At 35.0% G+C, this 21,237-nt stretch overlaps 1 protein-coding gene across 1 annotated transcript; it reads right to left on the reverse strand.

The window, feature by feature from the left end:
* Positions 1-439: 439 nt before the first annotated feature.
* On the reverse strand, positions 440-20,761 carry LOC149806084 (uncharacterized). The gene is made up of 2 exons (XM_089950961.1): positions 20,290-20,761; positions 440-7,822 (listed from the first exon to the last, which is right to left on the reverse strand). The coding sequence occupies exon 2, from the start codon at positions 7,657-7,659 to the stop codon at positions 3,610-3,612; it is 4,050 nt and encodes a 1,349-aa protein (XP_089807087.1). The 5' UTR covers positions 7,660-7,822; positions 20,290-20,761; the 3' UTR covers positions 440-3,609.
* Between the last annotated feature and the right edge of the window lie 476 nt (positions 20,762-21,237).

Here is a 21,237-nt window from a genome sequence, read left to right on the forward strand (position 1 = left end):
TTTTTCAGCACAAGATTGGATATACATGGCGGCCAGTATAAATGGTTGAGGAAGAACCAGGGAAAAGCCCGGTAAAAGAACCACCGACCCACTAGAAACTATCGACAAGCTCTCTCACATACCCACATTGGCCGAGCCCGAGAGTCAAACCCACGCAGACAGAGGTTAGATGCAGCGATCAGTAACGGTTAGACCACTCTTCCACTCGGGGCCCCCTTGAGTGAGGAGAAACAATAAATAAACATGCATTGCCCAGTAACAATACATCTTTAAAACAAACAAACACTGGCGCTTGAAGGAAGGTAATCAATTAAAACTTCACCACACTGAAAGTCGTGTGATATCACAACACAATCAAGTGCGCCTTTACTTTTGCTTAAAATAGTCGTTAGATATATGGACTTAATCAAACTAAAGAGAATATAACAAAAATCGTATGTCATATATCACACGTTTTATGAGCCTTCCTACCTGTTATTTTTAAGGTGTGTCAAACGTTTTGAGGGGTAATTTGAATAAAGAATACAAATTTTCTTGAAAGTAGCCTATAGTGCATATTTTTTACTTGAGATGATCCAAAAGTGCAAAAATGAATTGATGATACTGTATGAAGTTTAAATTGCATACATAACCTAAGGCGATTTTCAAAATTAATGCTTCAGAATATTGAATGTATACATTATTATACATTTTTAACGGTTTGCAGGGCTGATATTTCTTGGTCATTCGATATGATTTTGTTGTTGCCTACAACATGTACCATTATATGCTCTCTCTCTCTTGATCGATCGATCGATCTCTCGGTACAAACTTTCATGCCGTACCGACTAGGTTGTCTTGTCGCGTCAATATGATGAGGTTGAGCATTTTAATGTGATTTGTCCTTTTTATGTCCAGAATCAAATAATATTGGATCATGCAGAACCTTGCTTCGTAAAACAGACTTAGAATAAGAATAGTTCTACATAATCGAAACTAAGCACCCACGGTTTAATAAAAGATTATTTATGTTTAAAAGCATACATGGTGAACTTGTTACAATTGACGAAATTTCAAACTAGAAAACAGACCACCAATAAGAAACAAGAATACACAGAACGGCACATTATACGCTCCTAGTGCTTTATATTCCTTAATGTTGGCGCTAGTTTGGCATGGTTTGACGCTAGTGGCTCTTTTGACTAATGAGTCTCAATGACCTTGATCGCTGGTTAGGTCTTGAACTAAAATTGCTTGCAAAAACTTTTTTTTTTTCCAGACTAACCATGACCGTGACCTGATTTAAAAAATGTATGTTTCTTTTTCAGACAAGCCGCCCACAAAGTCTGGTAAGGAACTCACTCTAGAACACAAGTTATTTTGCACAAGCCATTGTTCCTTGAACCACGCTGACCTTGTCGTTTGACCTTTAGATTCTAAAATCAATAGACCTGCTCCATCTCTTGAGTGCGAGGTACGTGGTTGAGAACTGAAGTTATAATGCAAAGACCATAGTTCTTTGTTAGCAAAAGTGAACTACACCTTTAGCCTTTTGATTTCAAAATCTATTGGCTTCTTTCCAACATGCAAGCCACCCACCAACATTCACACACTGTAACGTTTGTCCTTTCTTTACGCCAAAATTGACAACTTACTTTCTTAACCAAAGAGCATGTTATCCATAAGGATTGGTCGAGGTTTGTGAAGTACAACTCGAGTTATATTGCGGGAAACCATTGTGTTCCCTTCAGCTACAGTGACCTTGACCTTCAACTTTGATTTACTTTGTCAATACACAGGCTGTCTTCCTATCCTGACTGCAAGCAAGCCAGAAATGAAGTAACTTGGTATAATGAAAACCTGGAGTCATCGAGATGAAATGGAAAAGTTGACAGACGGACAGACAAGATCATAGCATAATAAGCGGCACCAAAATGCTGCTTTAGGAAAATAATATCGGGAAATTTTGTCTTTTATATTACCAAAGGAATACGAGATATTATAAAACGACTTGACTAATTGCACTCTAAAGTACTGAGTAGCATTTAAATATTTTTTAAGACGTCGAAACGACAGAGTATTGGTGACTGTTTTGAATGGTCTGAGTATATGTTGTTTTGTTTGTTTAATCGGTCAAAACAAAGAAACCAACCATGTAAAGAGTTACATGGTAATTTGATCCAGATATAAAGTATTATGTGCAACAACAATTCACGAACAATCTAAAACCTATCTTTTCTCAGGTTACACAGAAAGGTGTAATAAATTACGTGACTATTCCCGCTAACATGTGCATTTTGTTTTCTATCCAGAACAAAAAATACTCGCAAATGGCTATATTTGTTTGATAATAAATAAGTACCTTTTGTCCACTCTGAAATAAAATTTCACTTTAGGTATGAATTCCCATCCAGTTTAGGCAATCATCTCTCTCTCTCTCTCTCTCTCTCTCTCTCTGACACACACACACACACACACACACACACACACACACGTTCTTTTTTTTCAGGTGACCCATTTGGGTCAATGTGATTAATTAATGTTACTATGTAGCGACTTTCATCCTACTTTAATTAGATTTAAAAACAATGCCCACATTGACACAACAAACTTTGTATAGGGTTGCTTTCTTGGAAATGAAAGAAATAGAGAAAATAATGTCATACAATATCGCCTTTGTCACTACTGCACAAGTTTCATCTAATATTTTCAATATCACTCATGAAGTATAGGTCAGGTGAGACAGGTGTCTTACGTGAAATTAGTAACATAACCGTCATTATTGTTAATGTATGATTACATCTGTCAAATCTAATTTTTTATTGTCTATATGTCAATAGCGCTTATCCAGCATATTTGACTCAGCCGGTATAATGCAACTACAACCACTAGTGTTCATATAGAAGACGTTTGTCTACAAACAATAATCATTCGCAGACAGTATTTTAACATGACTCTCGAACTGCATCGTATTAAAGTGTTTTGCAAACCGTAAAATCTCCACTCGATATATTGGAGAGTTTGGACAATGTGATTAATTTTCATACCATATAATAAAAGAGTCACCTATCCCTGTGTGATGGTGTGTCCAGAGATTTAGAACATCATGCACAAGACTTTGGTCAGTTACAAATTCATAGCTTACACGTCAGTTGATGCTTGCTTTAGACGGCATATCTGTTTGACTTTTGTCTCCGGTATTAATAACAATTTGTAGGAAAACTAACAGCATTAAGTCCCATAAAATCAATGGAAAGCAGATAAATCGATCATATTGTGCACTCAAATAGGATAAAATCGAGAGCACTGACTACTGACAGAATTAGTCAAACGGGTTCCAATACTCTCAATGGTTTTAGTTAGTTAATGTATTATATATATATATATATATATATATATATATATATATATATATATATATATATAGTCATCCCGTTTAGAGTCATGAAAACCTTCGTCTGACTTTTTGGTTTGTCTTTCGTGCATTTGAGATACTTAGTTTCAAGTACTAACTATGCGTGTATGTAAGAAGTTAATCAACTTATTCGCTTTATTACAAGCGAGTTACTAAATAGTGATAGCATAAAACACATAAGTCAGGAGATTTTTCGTCCCCATGTGTAAAGAAAGTTAAAATACTTTCTTTACTTTTGTAGCTGCCTTGATTTTGTTCATGTGAATAGCCCGATAACCTAAACCAAATGTCAACCGAACCTCTCTGTCTATTGCGGGAAGACTGGGCGAAGATCTTGCGGAAGGAGGGTCGTCATCTTTCCGTAAATCTTCCATACTTCTGCTAGGTTTTAATGGCGAACTCTTCACTGGGCGTTTTGAAGAGTCCTTTTGTGAAGCTTTGCTCTTGCTGAAAGAAACCTTTTTTATTCCGCCTTCCCCTTTACTGCTTCTCTCGTCTTTGGTGCTTGTATTGCCTATGTAAACAGCACGTTGAGCCTTGGTTTCACGTACTTCCTCCACCCATCTTTCTAGTTCCTTCAATCGTCCTTCTGTGTCCTTTTGTTTTTGTTCAGCGGCTTCTGATATCCTTGATTCATCTGCAATATCATTCTTTTTAGGAATATTTTTGGGATCACTGATCTCCGTTCTAGCAGGTCGTGCCGGTGGAAGTTGTTTCAATTTGCCTCTTGGATTCAGCCGCAGGTTCCTGTGCATTTCCAACTCTAATTTCATAAGGAGATGCTTATTTTCTTCCGTTAATCGCCGATTGCTTGATTCTATTTCTTCAAACTTTTCTTGTTGGACGAGCCAGTTTTTCTTCTCCCGGTCAAATTCAGTTATTTTCTTTTTCAAGTTGTCTATCGTTAAGTTCAACTGAAAAGCTTGCTGCTCTATCGTCGAAGTTTCGTTCTTACTTTCACCAATCTGATTTTCTAAGTCTTGTCTCTGCTTCTCAGACGTTTCCAACTGCTCAACAACATTCTTCAACCGTGCTTCCATGGCATTCATGTGTTTTTCAAATTTTTCCAGCCTTTCATTTTCCTCTTTTAAGTCATTTAACCTTTTTTTTAATTCTTCTCTTTCCTTTTCGTGGTCTGATTTTAGTCTTTCCAATTCATTCATCAGCTGTTTTATTCGTTCGTCTTTATCTCTATTCATGGCTTCGTGATCGTCCCTGAATTTCTCAAGTTCCTTTTGAGTGTCTTCCAAATCCTTCTTAGCAGCGTTTGCTTCATCCTTCAACTTCTCGTATTTCGTCCTCTCCTCCTCGAAGTCTCTCTTTACTTTCTCGTTTTCCTCTTTGAGTGTCTCGATTTCTTTCAGCTGAATGGAACTTGCAAGCTGTAGAGTGTCTCGTTCAGAATTCAGTTGCGACTTTTCGTTTTCCAACTGATCCAGCTTAACCTTCAATTCATCGATCAGAGTAGTAAATGAGTTGCTTTGTGACTGAGACTCAGTATTCTGCTTTCGAACGTTTAATAGTTCTCCCTTCAATTGTTGTTCTATCGCATCCTTTTCATTTTTTAACTTCATTACTTCTGATTTTAACTCCTTTATTTCGTTGTCAAATTTATCCTCATCTTTCATAGCACCTAATAATTCCTCAGTTTCTAATTTCTTCTGGGCAAGACTAGCAGACAGCGTTTTATTTTCAAATTCTAATGCATCTACTTTCTTTTGTAACTCTTCGTTTTCTTGTCTCAGATGTTTAAGAGTGCCATCATTTGAAGTTTTTTCGTTTTCCAGACCCTGTATTTTCGAAAGTTTTTCCGATTCCACCGCTGTTACGCTAGATTCAAGAGATGCCTTTTCCTTCTCTAGAGCATATAGACGTTTCACAGTCTGCAGATGCTCCGCTTTCAGTTTCATATTTTCTTCATTTGCAGAATGGTTATCGGACTGTAATTTGATAAGCTGGGCTTTAAGCTCCCTTATTTCCTTATGCAGGTCGTCCATTGCGTGCCACGTAGATGAAATTGGTCTAGGTTTGGAAGAATCCTCATCCTGCTTATCGTCTTTTTCTTTTTGAATTTCCTCACCACTTGATTTTGGGCTCTTAGTCATCCTTTTTTCGTCATCTGGTCCCTGTATTTCAATTCCTTCCATGGCAACCTCGATATCATTTACCCTGGACAAAACCCGACTGGTTTCTGCTTCATCTAATTTTCGTCTCAAAAGAGTGTTCTCGGAAGAAATATTTTCAATGGTTTTTAAAAACCCGTTTGCCTCCTCCTCCAATTGCTTTATTCTATTCTTGTAAGCAGTTTCAGCTTTTTGGAAAGTTTTCCTTTCTTCGTATAATACATCTGATGAATCCAAACGAATTTCGCCTGCAGCATCAACCATCGCGGGCTCTGATGTACTCATTTTAGTATTTGGCTGTTTTGATCCAGAATGTTCAGTTTTAAATGGTTTGTAAGCAGCTGCTCTGTATGTTTTAGTAAGTTGGTCTTTTTGATATGTATCAGACACAAACTCTTTGTCTTGATAAACAGACTGTTTTTCCAGCTGTCGTTTGAATAAAGAAAGATCTTTTTCAAGGTCACCACTATTTGTTATATCCTTTCTCTGTAAGTCCGACAAATTAGTAAGTTCCGACGGTAACCGCAAGTCCGGCGATTCCGTCCCTGTTTCCTTTCTGTTGGCAGTGTTTTGATGATGTGTAGCAAGTGGAGCGGTATTGATGCTGCTCACTGAAGTCACAAGAGCATTGGATGGTGTGAATTTCGAGGTGTTAGACGGATTTTTGTACTTCGTTTCTGAAAGACCTGTTCGAGGAGGAACAAGTATTCCGTCTGTTTCCCAACTGTGACTTAACCTTGGTGTTTCTACAGGTTTGGGTTCATTAGTAATACTTTTGCCTTGATCAGAATGTCGTTCCGGTGATCGTCCACGTCGAGCATCCGATATTTGTATACTGTCTGATTCTGGTTTAGACTTTGGAGTCAAATCAGGGATGAATTTCTCCTGCTTCGTATTTTCAGCATGTGCCCAGGTGGAATTCGATGTTGCAACTTTTTCAGAGTTTGCTGGGAATGTATCTGACTTCTGTTTCTTATCAGAATTTAATGCAACTGTCTTTATGCTGTGGTCACTCTCAAGCCCGTTTGCGAAATTCTTGTCTCTTAGATCCTGAGTTTTATATTCAGTCTTTTCATTTACAACGGGTTGTTTATTGCCAAAAATATGATTATTCGCTTCCTTTTCTCGTGGTTTATCACTAGTTTGAGTTAGCGGCGATATTTTCAGCGATGCATCAACCTTTGAAACTATGTGCCGATAATCAGAAGAATTAGCTCCTTTTGAGTCTGACTTTTTCGACTCTGTTTTAGTCACGTCGTCTGGTATATCTACCACCTCATATCGTTCATGATCAATTATACTTTTGTCAGACTTATTTTTGTTACCAGAAGAGTCTATCTTTGGGGTGACCAGATCTAGAATCTTTTCTTCCTTAACCTTTTCCTTTTCTTTTGGTGGAGATTTCGAATGGTTTCTTTTGGATTTGCTCGAGCTGTCTTCTTGTGTGTCGGACACTAATTTATTCTCTTCTTTTTCTTTCACTGATAATGTTTTTTGTTTTGTGGAAGGTTTAATCACAGGTTCCGCTTTTGTTTTGGCTTCTGTTGAGTTTTGTTTTTTCACAGAATCTTGTGTTTTGGTTTGATTCCGAGCGGAAGTGTTCGATAAATTTTCAGATGGCTTCTTCTGTTCGGATATCACCTTGTGATTTTCAGTCTGGTCTGTTTCTTTGTGTCCTTTACCAGACAAATGTCCTTTGCTTTGTTCTTCTTTTGAGTGATGGTTCTGTTCTTCCTTTGGTTCAGGTTTCTTTGACGTAGAAATCTTTTTTTCGTTCAAATTAGCAAGCAGCTTGCTCTTTATGTCTACCTTTCTCTTATCAGATGACTCGCTATCATCAGCTGAATCATTATTAATAGAAGGTGTAGGTTTATTATTTTCGGCGCCTTTATTATCGAACTTGTCCTTCTTTCCCTTGTCTGGATTTGCGTTTTCTCTATTTGACTTTATCTTCACTGAATTGGCGTTTTCTCCTTTTGCCTTTCCACCCTTACTCGAAAGCAGCTTTGAAGAACTTTTGTTCTTATCGCCGATGTCACCTATGATCGGGCGCTCAATTGAGCCCCGTTTCACACTTAAACTGCTTGTGACGTCAAATGTGTCCTGTCGTATTACAGATTTTTTCCCAACGGTTAATTCCATTATGAGAGTCTAACACTGTACCATGAATCCATTGCGTAAAGTTCATTATTGTTAATTTGAATAATTTGTGCATCACATTTTTAACGAGCAGTATATTCATTTATTTTGGGATTTATTCGTTTAAACGGATTCCCTCAAAATATTCGCTCCACTGCCCACTGACCTGAAAGTAGTGAGAAATAGCAATTAGACATAAATTAAGACATGTATGCTTACTGCGAAGATTAGTATTTACGAAACATTGCAGACCACGAACACTATTAAAGCGTGATAAAATGAAAGGTTAATACCGTAATTTAAATATGCAAATACTAATGAAAATTTCTCTTGCTTGTCTGAATCATTTACTTTAAATTTTAGTTTTGCATTATTGTTTATATATATATATATATATATATATATATATATATATATATGAAAGAAAATATTTAACTCTTGAATAGGAAACATTTTGTATTGTTGTTATTCGTGACTTTTCCACTCGCGAAGTGGAAATATTTTGTATTGTCACTCGTGGCTTCGCCATCAGTGACAATACAATGTGTCCGCGTCAATCGAGACATATTTCGTGATATCTAGTCCAAACACGTAGATTTTTTGTATCGTATAATGGGAGGCAAATCTTTTGTTTTTGCATGGATTCATTTCTATATTCTATGTCAACGCCAATAATGGCATCATCATTACATTGATAATAAGAAGTCTGAAATTTTGCAATCAAATTAGAACGATTGTTTTGAAAATTCAGATTTTACATAGGATGCTTCAAATTGTATATTTTGTTAAATTAATACACTTTTTCATGCGAAAATGAAGAGATGTCTTTTTATGATTTCGTTAACACATTTCTTGGGCGGATCGATACAGTGAACATTACGAATTGCGGTATATATACTATAGCAACATGACAGTAAGATATAACAGACTTCAGTGCAAAACATCATCAAAATATCTTTAATGATTGCGAGTTACTTGTAAGGATTTCGACCGCTATTTTTTGTTTGTTTATTTCTGCATTCAGACAAGAATTTTTGTGTGATGGCGAGTTTTCTGTCTATTTTGGTTAAGAAAAATTGCACCCTAATTTTGATTGTCACTTAATTTCAGTTTGCACTCGACATTAATCGATGCCTGATTTCTCCCGTTTTAGACATTACATGATTGGTATGACAGTTAAAATCGCTACATGAACAATTTGATTATTTTATGTAAAAACGAGTTTTCTTCAAACTGTTGTCGTAGAGGGTACGAGGTATACGATAGCTGTCACAGATTACCGAATAGCAGCAGGTCATGTAAGTTCAATCACTGACAATTTATATTATTCGTTTGAAAAACTAATAATGGAAGCGTCAATACTTGAAACCTGCTTTTTGTGGGGTTTTTTTTGTTGTTGGTTTGATTTAAGTATTCTTGACGAGTCAGTTTTTTGATTACATCAGTTTATACTAGAGGGTCAAAAGTGTTGACATATTTTAAGTGAGAGAAATGGAGGGGTGGGAGAGAGAAGGAGAACAGAAAATTGAAATTAGCCTAAATATGGAAATATAGTTCGCACGAACTTACATAAGGGCAGATATACCTTTTAAAAAGAAAAAAGAAAGTAGTTCCAAAAGTGATAAGGAAGCTGTGACAATATAAGATGGTATCGCCATTAGGTTGATATCATGTTTCTGTCGCTGATATATTTCAGTATGTCATTATGAAATATATGTATATGGGTGTACCTACAAATATGTTGTAACCAATCTCATTTTGTATGAAATCGAAAAGAAAAACACAAAAGATCAAGAACGTAATTTCCATTAAAAAGGGATGCGAATATAGGCCGAAGTATTACAAAAAATTTGCAAAATGCTTAATTTGAAATCCTAAACGTATTGCAAAACAACTTTTCAATTACAATTACAATGCTCAAGTATGCCTAAAATGTTGCATTATAAACTAAATTTGACATTAAAATCCAAATGTGTATCGCCACGAAATGATTATTCATGCTCTGTTATGTTTAAAACTGAATGATTTTACAAGCGTAATAGCAAGTCACTTTCAACATTTTGTGAGCATCACTAAGTGTCTATAAAATAGATCATATATGAAGCAACGATTAAATTTGACAAAATAATTTGAAGTCACCGTATTCATAACATTCCGTCAATAGCGATATCTAGTATTTTACGCCATTCTTGAGTGCAGTTTTAATGGCCTTTAATGGCACTGATTTACATTGCTAAATTCAAGTGAATTTTCAACCGACCTAATGACTGGTAGTTCAATAGCATACATTTGATGAACGATAAGTAAAATAACACCAATGAAATACGACAATATAAAATGCAGAGGTACTAAATCATGATTTGGTTTCCACAAAGCACGCATATTATAATCGACAATGTTAGTATGCATATATATATATATATATATATATATATATATATATATATATATATATATATATATATATATATATATAGAGAGAGAGAGAGAGAGAGAGAGAGAGAGAGAACGCTCAAGCCACTTCAAACATCGTCAACCCAGACTGATTGCTGTTGCACAATGTGCCGGCAGATGAGGTTCACGCCACATTTATACTTGTAAGCACCTCTTTAAACTCGTGCTCTGTCGGGGTAATGTGAGATATCATATCTGGGTGTAAGCTGTTGATATTAAGTGGACTTCATACAAAAGAACCAGTATGTTTGAGTTTATCATGTTAAATAGTTTTATTATGTGGATATGTGCATATTTTTGCCTTCGACACTAACACCCATCTTCATCATCCAAAGAGATTCCGATAAAATGATATATTCAAATGTGAAAGATATGCATTCTTCTCTCTCTCTCTCTCTCTCTCTCTCATATTACTTCATCCTCAACTAGTAAACACGTTTGTGGGCTGTTAGTGTGTCTGTCTAATTGATTTTGATAATAATGTGTTTATTTCAATACAAACTTAACGAAACGTATGCTAGGGAATACGACTGCAATGCGTAAAGAATAAGCCACCGCATGCAATTGAACACATGGTAGGTGAAAAAGAATCTGCGAAATGTCAATAAATTGCTTTGGAATACATAATGAACAGTTCAATGATATTATCTCTCCGTACTAGTCTAAACGCGCACTTCTAATGTCTGAATGTATTACCGTGTCTCGGATATTATAAGCGTGGAGAGAAGTGATTGAAAATTGCCCATGTCGTGATAAGTGGACCGACGTTTGTTACGAATGCAAATAGAAATCGCGTTGTCATGTCAGACTGGGAACTTGAACCTCATGTTAATGGCAAACAGTACATGTGTACTCAAACATACAAAAACAGCATGATCATAAAATGAAACATGGCGTAATTGAGACCAAAAGTTTTCACGTGAAAATGTTCATGAAAATCATGGCATTATGACATTACATGTGTGTTCCAAATCAAGGTCAAAATCACTTGACAAAATCCAGAAAATGTCTGATTATGTCAACATGTTTATACAGACCCAATGTTCATTAATCATAAACAAAGTAAACAAATTAACACAATCTTACGACTGACGTCTACCGTCTATGACCACCCCACCCCTCTTTCTCTCTCTCCTGTTGTTGTTTAATATTGGATAATATATTTACTTTGGGGAATTCTTTTCTTTAATGTAGTGTTGCGCTGTTGTTTTAAGCTATTAACCGTACGTCCCGGTCTCTAGTGCTTCAGTGCTAGTTATGTGTTCTGTGCAACTCACTGCTTGCCTGCAGATAGCCATATGATGTACGTTTTTTTATACTTTCCAAACACATTATGCCAAAATCTTAATACCATAATACCATACAAATCTTTACTGACAACTATGATGCTGTTGACGGTGGAAAGTGACAGATCACTCTTGCTTTCCGCTTATTTGACGAAATGGCTTTACGTGCAAAATTATCGACTCAGCAACGAAAACACAAGGTAGCTGGTATTGCGAAGTCAATGTCAAGCCCGCGTAATCGGCCAGCAAAAGATTACCCATTACAAGGCAGTAATGTAGCTCATGGGATCAATATTACCAATTTGTTGACCAACACACTGACGTTCACACGGGACGGAGCTTACATTGATCATTATAGCGTTGTAGGTATTCACGTTGACGATGCAAACACTCTCCACGGCATTCCTCTTTCAGGTGTTGTAGTCATATAAATATGTGAGCACCAAAAGCTGAACTAAACCTCAAAGCTTTGCAGCATAAAGGTCACCATGTGAAGATAATGCCTATATTTCGTTTTTTAAAATAAAAGAATCGTAGGAAGTGTTGGAAACTTGCCTACTAGAGTTTGAATTTAGGTCAAATAAAAATATTTATAAGCCAGTTAATAAAATATCGGAAAGCACACACACACTTAACTTTTGACACCAGCTTCTACAGATATCAGACAAATTATGACAGTAATTGCTCAAGAGTATAAAGAAGAGTAATTTACAGATCGCAAAGAGTCATAGTTTAAATTTACAATCTACCCCCATTTTCACATAAATTCTCACTAACCCTCCCTACAAATTTATATAGTGTTCTTGCATATGAGACTGATAATAATATTGGAATGGATGTTACTGTCATGGAATGGATGTTACTGTCATGGAATGGATGTTACTGTCATGGAATGGATGTTACTGTCATAGAATGGATGTTACTGTCATGGAATGGATGTTACTGTCATGGAATGGATGTTGCTGCCATAGAATGGATGTTACTGTCATGGAATGGATGTTACTGTCATGGAATGGATGTTGCTGCCATAGAATGGGTGTTACTGTCATGGAATGGATGTTACTGTCATGGAATGGATGTTACTGCCATAGAATGGATGTTACTGTCATGAAATGGATGTTACTGTCGTGGAACAATTGATGTTACTGTCACGGAATGGATGTTACTGTCATGGAATGGATGTTGCTGTCATGGAATGGATGTTACTGTCATGGAAAAATAGGTGTTACTCTCATGAAATGGATGTTACTCTCATGGAATGTGTGTTACTGTAATGGAATGGGTGTTTTTGTCATGGAATGGGTGTTTCTGTTACGGAATGTGTGTTACTTTCATGGAATGGATGTTACTGTCATGGAATGGATGTTACTGTCATGGAATAAATGTTGCTGCCATAGAATGGATGTTACTGTCATGAAATGGATGTTACTGTCGTGGAACAATTGATGTTACTGTCACGGAATGGATGTTGCTGCCATGGAATGGATGTTACTGTCATGGAAATATGGGTGTTACTATCATGGAATCGATGTTACTCGCATGTAATTGGTGTTACTGTCATGGTAAAATGGGAGTTACTATCATGAAATGGATGTTACTCTCATGGAAAGGGTGTTACTATCATGGTATGGGTGTTACTGTTACGGAATGGATGTTACTGTCATGGGAAAATGAGTGCTACTATCACGGAATGGATGTTGCTCTCATGGAATGGATGTTACTGTCATGGAAAAATGAGTGTTACTATCATGGAATGTATGTTACTGTCATTGAATGGATGTTACTGTCATGGAAAAATGGGTGCTACTATCATGGAATGGATATTGCTCTCATGGAAAGGGTGTTAGTCATGGTATGGGTGTTACTGTTACGGAATGGATGTTACTGTCATGAAATGGGTGTTACTGTCATGGAATAGATGTGACTCTCATAGAATATCTGTGACTCTCATGGAATGGATGCAACTGTCATGGAATGGGTGTGACTGTTACGGAATGGATGTTACTGTCATTGAATTGATGTTACTGTCATGGAATAAATGTTACCGTTATGAAAAAATGAATGTTACTGTCATGGAAAAATAGGTGTTACTCTCATGAAATGGATGTTACTCTCATGGAATGTGTGTTACTGTCATGGAATGGGTGTTTCTGTCATGGAATGGGTGTTTCTGTTACGGAATGTGTGTTACTTTCATGGAATGGATGTTACTGTCATGGAATGGATGTTACTGTCATGGAGTGGGTGTTACTGTCATAGATTGGATTTTACTGTTGTGGGACAGTATTTCATCCTCTATTTCTCGTGGAATCGGTGTTACTGTTACGGAATGGGTGTTACCTCATGGAATGGATGTTACTGTCATGGAATGGGTGTTACTGTTACGGAATGGGTGTTGGTGTCATAGAATGGGTGTTACTGTTACGGAATGGATGTTATTGTCAGCGGTAAGGGAAGTGATAGGAATAAACTTTCGAGACATAAATTTGGCCTTGTTTTTTTATATTTCATCCTCTATTTGTCAGAACAGTTTATTATTACCTAAAATTTGAAATTTGACGATATTCGCTTGTTTTACACAGAGAGAGAGAGAGAGAATGACTGCTTGCAAGTGCTGCTTTCACAATTTTATTAATGTATATTGTATTCTTCATTGATAAATTTAGAGCGCCGTATGTTGTCATAATGCCATGCTACTTTTTAGTATGCTATTATGACAACAGATGGCGACTGGAGTTGGACAACAAAGACGATACTGATAAAAAAATTAGTATTTACATTGTTGAAAGGCCAATTCTGCATGAAAACAGCAGTTGGAATGATGTAATTATAACATTTATAAACAGAATATACAAAGCTTGTAATAACTGACATAAAGTTTGCCATTCGACAAACTACAGAATCAATTCAATAGTTAGCAAACTGCAAGAAACATTGACGCAGAAGGAAAGTAGATCGAAACACTTGTAAGCAGCCATTTACAATAATGCAGAAGTAAAGTAGCACTTGCAAACTGTCACGTGCAATCTGCATCAATGAAGAATACAATATACATTAATACAGTTGTGAAAGTAGCACTAGCGCTTGCAAGCAGCCATTTACAATAATGCGTCAAGGAAGATTAGAAAATACACTCATATAATTATGGCGGTAATCCCCTTCCATAATAGTGTACAGCTAATTCGGTACTGACAATAGAGTTCAGCATACAGCTAATTCAGTACTGACAATAGAGTTTAGCATACAGCTAATTCAGTACTGACAATAGAGTTTAGCATACTACAGCTAATTCAGAACTGACAGACCGTTACATTGCCTTTTGTTTGGATAATGTTAGGTATCTGTGAAATTACCACACTATGATGATACTTAATTTTAAAGGTCCTAATTGTTTGAACTAATATTATATATTAATCAATCACAATGCGAACAAGGAGAAACTATGGGGGGGGGGGGCCATACCAGCGATAGAATCACAACACAGACACAGTATATGTCGTTGTTTAGCGCTGTAAGGATCCCTTGAGTTATTTAGCACTGTACGGATCCCTTGAGTTATTTCGCAAGGTACATATCCCTTGAATTATTTGGCACTGTAGGGATCCCTTTGGTTATTTAGCAATTTACGGATCACTTAAGTTATTTAACACTGTACAGATACCTTAAGTTAAAATGTTGATTGATGTGCATGAAGAACAACAAATAACAAAATAAACCCTTGTTTAGATGAAAACAACATAGTGCCCACGTGGTTAAATGATCTTTCAGATTTATGTTTGAATCGTGTTAATCTTTCTAAAGTAAAATCTGAGTTAGCGAGGCCATAATATAAAGGACACCTGCTCACAACATTTATTAAACAACGTTTTTTATTCCACATATAAAGGACACGTTCTATAAAATCAAAATTATATGGTCACGTGGGTGTCACTCTCAAACAGGAAAAAGTTGGTGTGTGATATGTATGTATGTAGGTATGTAGTTATGTATGTATGTATGTATGTATGTATGTATGTATGTATGTATGTATGTATGCGCAGTTATAGCGGAAGTCGCGATCTTAGACTAAAACAATAATAGGATTAGGGTATTCTACTATAATAAGGATCGGTTTATCTTTGGCTTCATCAGGACGGGAGACGACAATTTCTGAAGGCAAATAAATGCCTTTTACAGAAGGGGTGGGGGCGGTCGTGAGATATGCAGATGATAGTTAGTTTCAAACGGTTCATTATATTATTGTTTCATACACCGACCAGGTCGAAATGAGAACGATTGCATTTCTTTCCACCCTGACTTTTCTGGACATGTCAGTCTGTCTGTCTTTCTGTCTGTATGTATGTATGTATGTTCTTTTGTTACGTGTTTAGGCTCTAATAAACAGTAACAAAATAAAGAGTATCAATAACAAGCTTTAAAAAAAGTTAACAAATAATTCATTTCCGGGGCAAAAACATTGTGAAAATGAACAAATAAGAACTTACGGTTTTAAGAAATCAAATCCAGAAATAATCCAAGTATAATTCACGAATTAAATTTTAGAAGTCCTTGTAATGAATTTTATAATGAATTCAAGTTCGAGTCCCGGCGAAAAATCCAAAATGGAAGGCGGTGGTGTATGCTATAGCCCTTATAGTACAGATATGTCCACAGTTCTTTGCTGATCCACAAAAAGATTCCGGTGTTTGAATTTCCGAATAAAATTAAAGGAAATGTCTTTGCTCAAGAATTCTGTATGAGCACTCAAATATTTCCAGGAAAAAGAATTAATCTTTAAGAATGTAAAACTTTGAATAAAAATTAACATATAATTCTAAACTGGTCACAAACAAAGACTTTTCCAGTGTCCAAGGTAAAATACCAAACTGAGAAATATCTCTCTAAACATCACTAATAAATCTAACTACTGCTCAATTTTGGAAAACCCAGAATAGCGAAATAGGGCTCTTTACATTCTAAAGTCACATACTACCAGTATGACATTGATAAAAACCAATCATTTTACTCTAAGATAAAAATAAAAATAGAAAGTTGTTTTCGTGTCTCAGAAATTTTTGAATGAAGGTCGGGAACTAAGTCAAAAATAGAAACAATGCTTCTACTATTAGGTATTTATGAAAAGATTCAGTGATAAAATTAAAAAATTAATAATTAAAACTTACAAACAGACAATTAAATTAAAGCGAATATAAATTAAATCAAATATACATAACAATCTATGTATGTATGTATGTATGTATGTATGTATGTATGTATGTATGCATGCATGCATGCATGCATGCATGCATGCATGCATGTATGTATGTATGTATGTATGTATGTATGTATGTATGTATGTATGTATGTATGTATGTATGTATGTATGTGTGCATGCATGTATGTATGGCTAATGACTGATTGACTCTGAATTTATTTGCTCTTCAAATGAGATTACATCAGGTTAATAAAATTCAGGATAATGCAAGATCTTGGAACACATAAAAAAAATCCAAGTGGCAAATATACAAGAGACGTACTGGGTCAGATAGTGTTGTTATAAAAACAAAACGTCTTAATACATAATGTTATGTACAGATAATTTGCATTTTTGTTAGTTATTTTTAAACTTTTTAAAAATTTCATTATACGTTATTGTATTGTAGCATTGTATGTTGAACTTAACCTTGTCTAAAATCAAGTTTATTTTCTACTTTACCTGAATTATTGATTTTTTTAAAATTTATATTTTTTATTTATTCTGTAAACATATTATACATAGCTAAATTAAAACATTCTTTTTTCGTGAATGGGTTCATTATCAGTATCATTATTATTAGAGGTCAATATGTTTATTTGGATCATGGTCTAGGTCATTGGGATTCCTCTACAGTTTAGCTGGCGTACCTGACATTGTCTAGGTTCTATATTATAATTTAAGTAATATATTTCTAATATTAATTATAATGTTATTTTGTAAACATTAAGAACTTTCTAGAAGGTTATTTTTGATTAGGTAATGAATTTTTTTACAAAATAGAAAAAGTTAATTGTGACCTGAAGTCAAGAAGAAGGCTATATAATCTTGTTACTGGAAAAAAATATTCATTCATGATTAAGATCATTCATAATCAGGTTCTGTTATTTGTGACCAGTTGTTCATGTGGACAGGAAGTTACTTCTTCAAACTATTCTATTCAAGTGATTATTTTGTCTCGAAATACAGAGTGCTCTTAAACAATAATATTCTTAGACAGAGACATTCACTGGGAAATATAGTGAATTCAAACCTGGAATTATATTATTGTGTTTCAGCAAAAGACTTTTGGCACATACAATTACACGGGTCGTCACAGACACGTCAACACTTCATCGTTGGACTTAATTTGGTTTTCTACTAAAGTTTATTCAGAACTTTAAAGTATTAGGACTTGTGTCTGTAATTCTATGATTATTTTGTGATTTTAATTCGCAATACCGTAAGTTCTCTTTTTATTTACACGTTGTATTCGTGGAAAAATAAATTATTTGTTGAATTTTACAAAGCTTGTTGCTTTTCACTCTTTTCTGTTACTTATTTTAAGAACATAGACTTGAAACAATACACTCATACAACTATGTCTGTACAGATATCAGAAGCAAATATATTTTAGCATAGCATGGCACTGACCTTCTTTCAATATTTGATTGATGATGCTAACGATACAACTAATGTCATGTATACATGTGATTTGTGGTCAACAACAACAACAATTTTTGTGTTTGATTAAATGCTATCAACATTGTATTCTAACCATGTTTTTTCAACTTTTCTTACTTGGTATAGGAACTGGGAACACTTGCTACTGTTATGTATATTTGATTTAATTATATCTGATTTAGTATATATTTATTTCAATTTAATTATTAGTCAGTTTTACAAAAATAAATATTTTTCTTTACATGATATTGTAATGTAAATGTATTCACTAGAGATGACATTTTTTTAAAAACTAACTTGACCTTGACTGTTAGTTTATAAACGCCAGGTGTTGATCTAAATCCTGACTTTGTTTCAGACCTTGTAGCAACCTTCGTAAACAAGTTCTATTTTATTTTAAAATGATTGGTTGTTTCCAAGGTCATGATGGGACTTTATGATGTAAACAATTTTTTTAATTATTTCTTAGAGCAAAAATGATTGGTTTTTGTCAGGGTCACACTGGGTAAACGTGATATGCAACATGTACTTGCGTCTATAAACTTCCAGAAGATGATCACGTGACCCTTGTTTACGTTTAAGAAAGCCCATATAACCCATGTTTTGGAGAATTAATCTCAGTAGAAGCTGGCATGTTAAACTGTTAGTTGTATGTTGTGCTGTTTGGAGTAATTTCAAATTACTTGGTTTGGAGTTATTTCAAATTACTTGGATTCAAAAGGATTAATTCTGTTATTGTTCTGGAAAATACGTGTGCTCATGGAATATTGTGGAACAATGAAAGTTTTGTTATAAAAATTTATTCAGTTATCAGAAAACAGAGTGATAATTCTTGTTTCTACAAGGAACTGTAGACTTCAACACTACAGATTTCAGCATACGTCATCGTCTTCCATCTTGGATTCTTCATTGGGGTTCGAACGTGAAATCAGTAGAACATTTTGTCATTAGGACTACTAAAATTTTATTCTTGGATTATTCTTGGATTATTTTTGGATTTGATTCTATAAAACCGTCAGTTCATATTTCTTTCATTTTTACAGAATATTTCCAGGGATATAAATTATTGTATATTTTTCAAAGCTTGTTGTTTTCACTTTCTTGTTTTACTGTTTATTTGAGCCTAAACAAGTGAATAATACTACATAATCCAGTCTATTAGTACAGAAAAACAGTATACTAATTCATATGAATATTACAAAAATTACAGTGTTTAATCTAATTAGTACAGATATAACAGTATATTAAACCGTATTAATATTACCTAAATTGCAACATTCTATCATGAATACCATCGAAGAAAATGTCATTAAACCCCCACATCAGTTTAACTCCAGAAATTGAATCATTTATAAACAAATTCCACAGCGAGGTCCGAAAATTGACCTCTTTTTACACCTACCTCATCCATCTATCCCTTATTATCGCTTTCTTTGGCATGAAATCATTTGCGGATGCTCTCCTAAACAATGTGTGAATATTGCGTTCCATTGATAGATAGCATGAGTTGCATTCATAGATCGTGTGAGTTCCATTAATAGATCTCATGAGTTCCATTGATAGACCGCATAAGTTCCATTCGTAGATCGTGTGAGTTCCATTAATATATCTCATGAGTTTCATTAGTGGATCGCATGAGTTCCAATATTAGATCGCAGGATTTCCACTGATAGATCGCACGAGTTCCTTTTAACAGATCACATGAGTTCCAATGTTAGGTCGCATGAGTTCCATTGATAGATCGTATGAGTTCCTATGATAATTTGCATGAGTAAAATCTGATAGATTGCATAGTTCCATTGATGGATCTCATGGGTTTCATTGATAGAGCGCGTGTGTTTCATTGATTGATCGCAAGGCGTAAATGAAACTCACTTCATTATTGTTAGTAATTTGTTTGCATACACTATCGAGTAACATTTAGTCTACTTCGTAACCAAGTTTAGAGTCTCTATGAAAGCAATCGTAATTCAAACCTCAACACAGAAGGAAGCCTCCACGACAGTTTTCGTCGAGTTAATCAATTACGCCTCAGTTAAAGAAAGTGAAAAGTCTCGAGTTATTTTCATTACGTTAGTACGTTTCTTTAATTGAGAACTTACCCATTCATAATCAGAACTATTAATCAATTAAGCGTCAATTCAATATATATATTTTAAAAACTTTGACTTGTGAACAAGCTATAAGACAGTTCACTGTATTATTATGAAACCTTACCTTGATCGTTGTAAACCATATATGCCAAATCCGATAAACGTTTCCAGGTTCGAATAAAATTAAACTCGGACGCTCCTAAAAACAACACAACCGGCTTGTTCTTGATGAAAAAGTGTCCTGAGCACTCTGATTTTTCGAACTGAGTGTAATCGATTTTACCACAGGTAAATCAGAAAGGCACTCTTTAATTCAAATATAAATCGCACTATAGATATAGTGAACAATTTGTATTGTTCCCTTTTAAAAGAATTACACTCCAATTTTTGAATAATCCCAGATTGGGCATGTTATTTCCAATGCGCCGAGATATGTCTATAAATGTTTTGTCGTGCAGGTAAAACTATATTCTATAAGTTTGTCAACAATGGAGTCGTGTTGAACGCCGTGTGCCTTTCCTATAGATTTATCTGTTGTCAATTGACAACTACCTTCATACAAACGCACTGTGCGTTGAACCTTTGTGAGAGCCCAAACAATTGTAGATAGGGTCAGGTAATATGTGTATAATGCGACGTGAGATATAACCAAATAGAAGTGGCATGTTAACTTGTTTAAAAATATAGCCGAACAAAATATTCCAAAATGAACCCTCTAAAGCAAGTATGAATACATAAATAGCCAATATTTTCAGCTGCCAGACTTACGAAGTCATACAATTAAATAATCACAATTCAACTTTTGAGACTTGATATTTCCAACAAGCTGGATAAAAGATAGGTTATCAGATGTCTTGTGCATAGAGTGGTCTACGATATCTCTATTTGTCCCATACCTGTGATGTAACCTGTTTATTATTTGTGATTAATTAACATACGTAATTAACATCTCACACTCTTTTCAATTACATCCTTGGTGCAGACCAGTCATCATATAAGGGACAGACAATTTATTTTGGAGATAAGGAAGTGGTACTTGTAGGACGGAGGGAGGGTTAAATACAATAAAGTC

This window comes from Sinohyriopsis cumingii, chromosome 2, assembly GCF_028554795.1.
Source record: "Sinohyriopsis cumingii isolate HCF-2022 chromosome 2, ASM2855479v2, whole genome shotgun sequence".
Lineage (NCBI taxonomy): Eukaryota > Metazoa > Mollusca > Bivalvia > Unionida > Unionidae > Sinohyriopsis > Sinohyriopsis cumingii.

What these genes read in the sequence shown, in the direction of transcription:
- LOC149806084 (XM_089950961.1), bottom strand. Translation starts at nt 7,659, where the DNA reads ATGGAATTAACCGTTGGGAAAAAATCTGTAATACGACAGGACACATTT.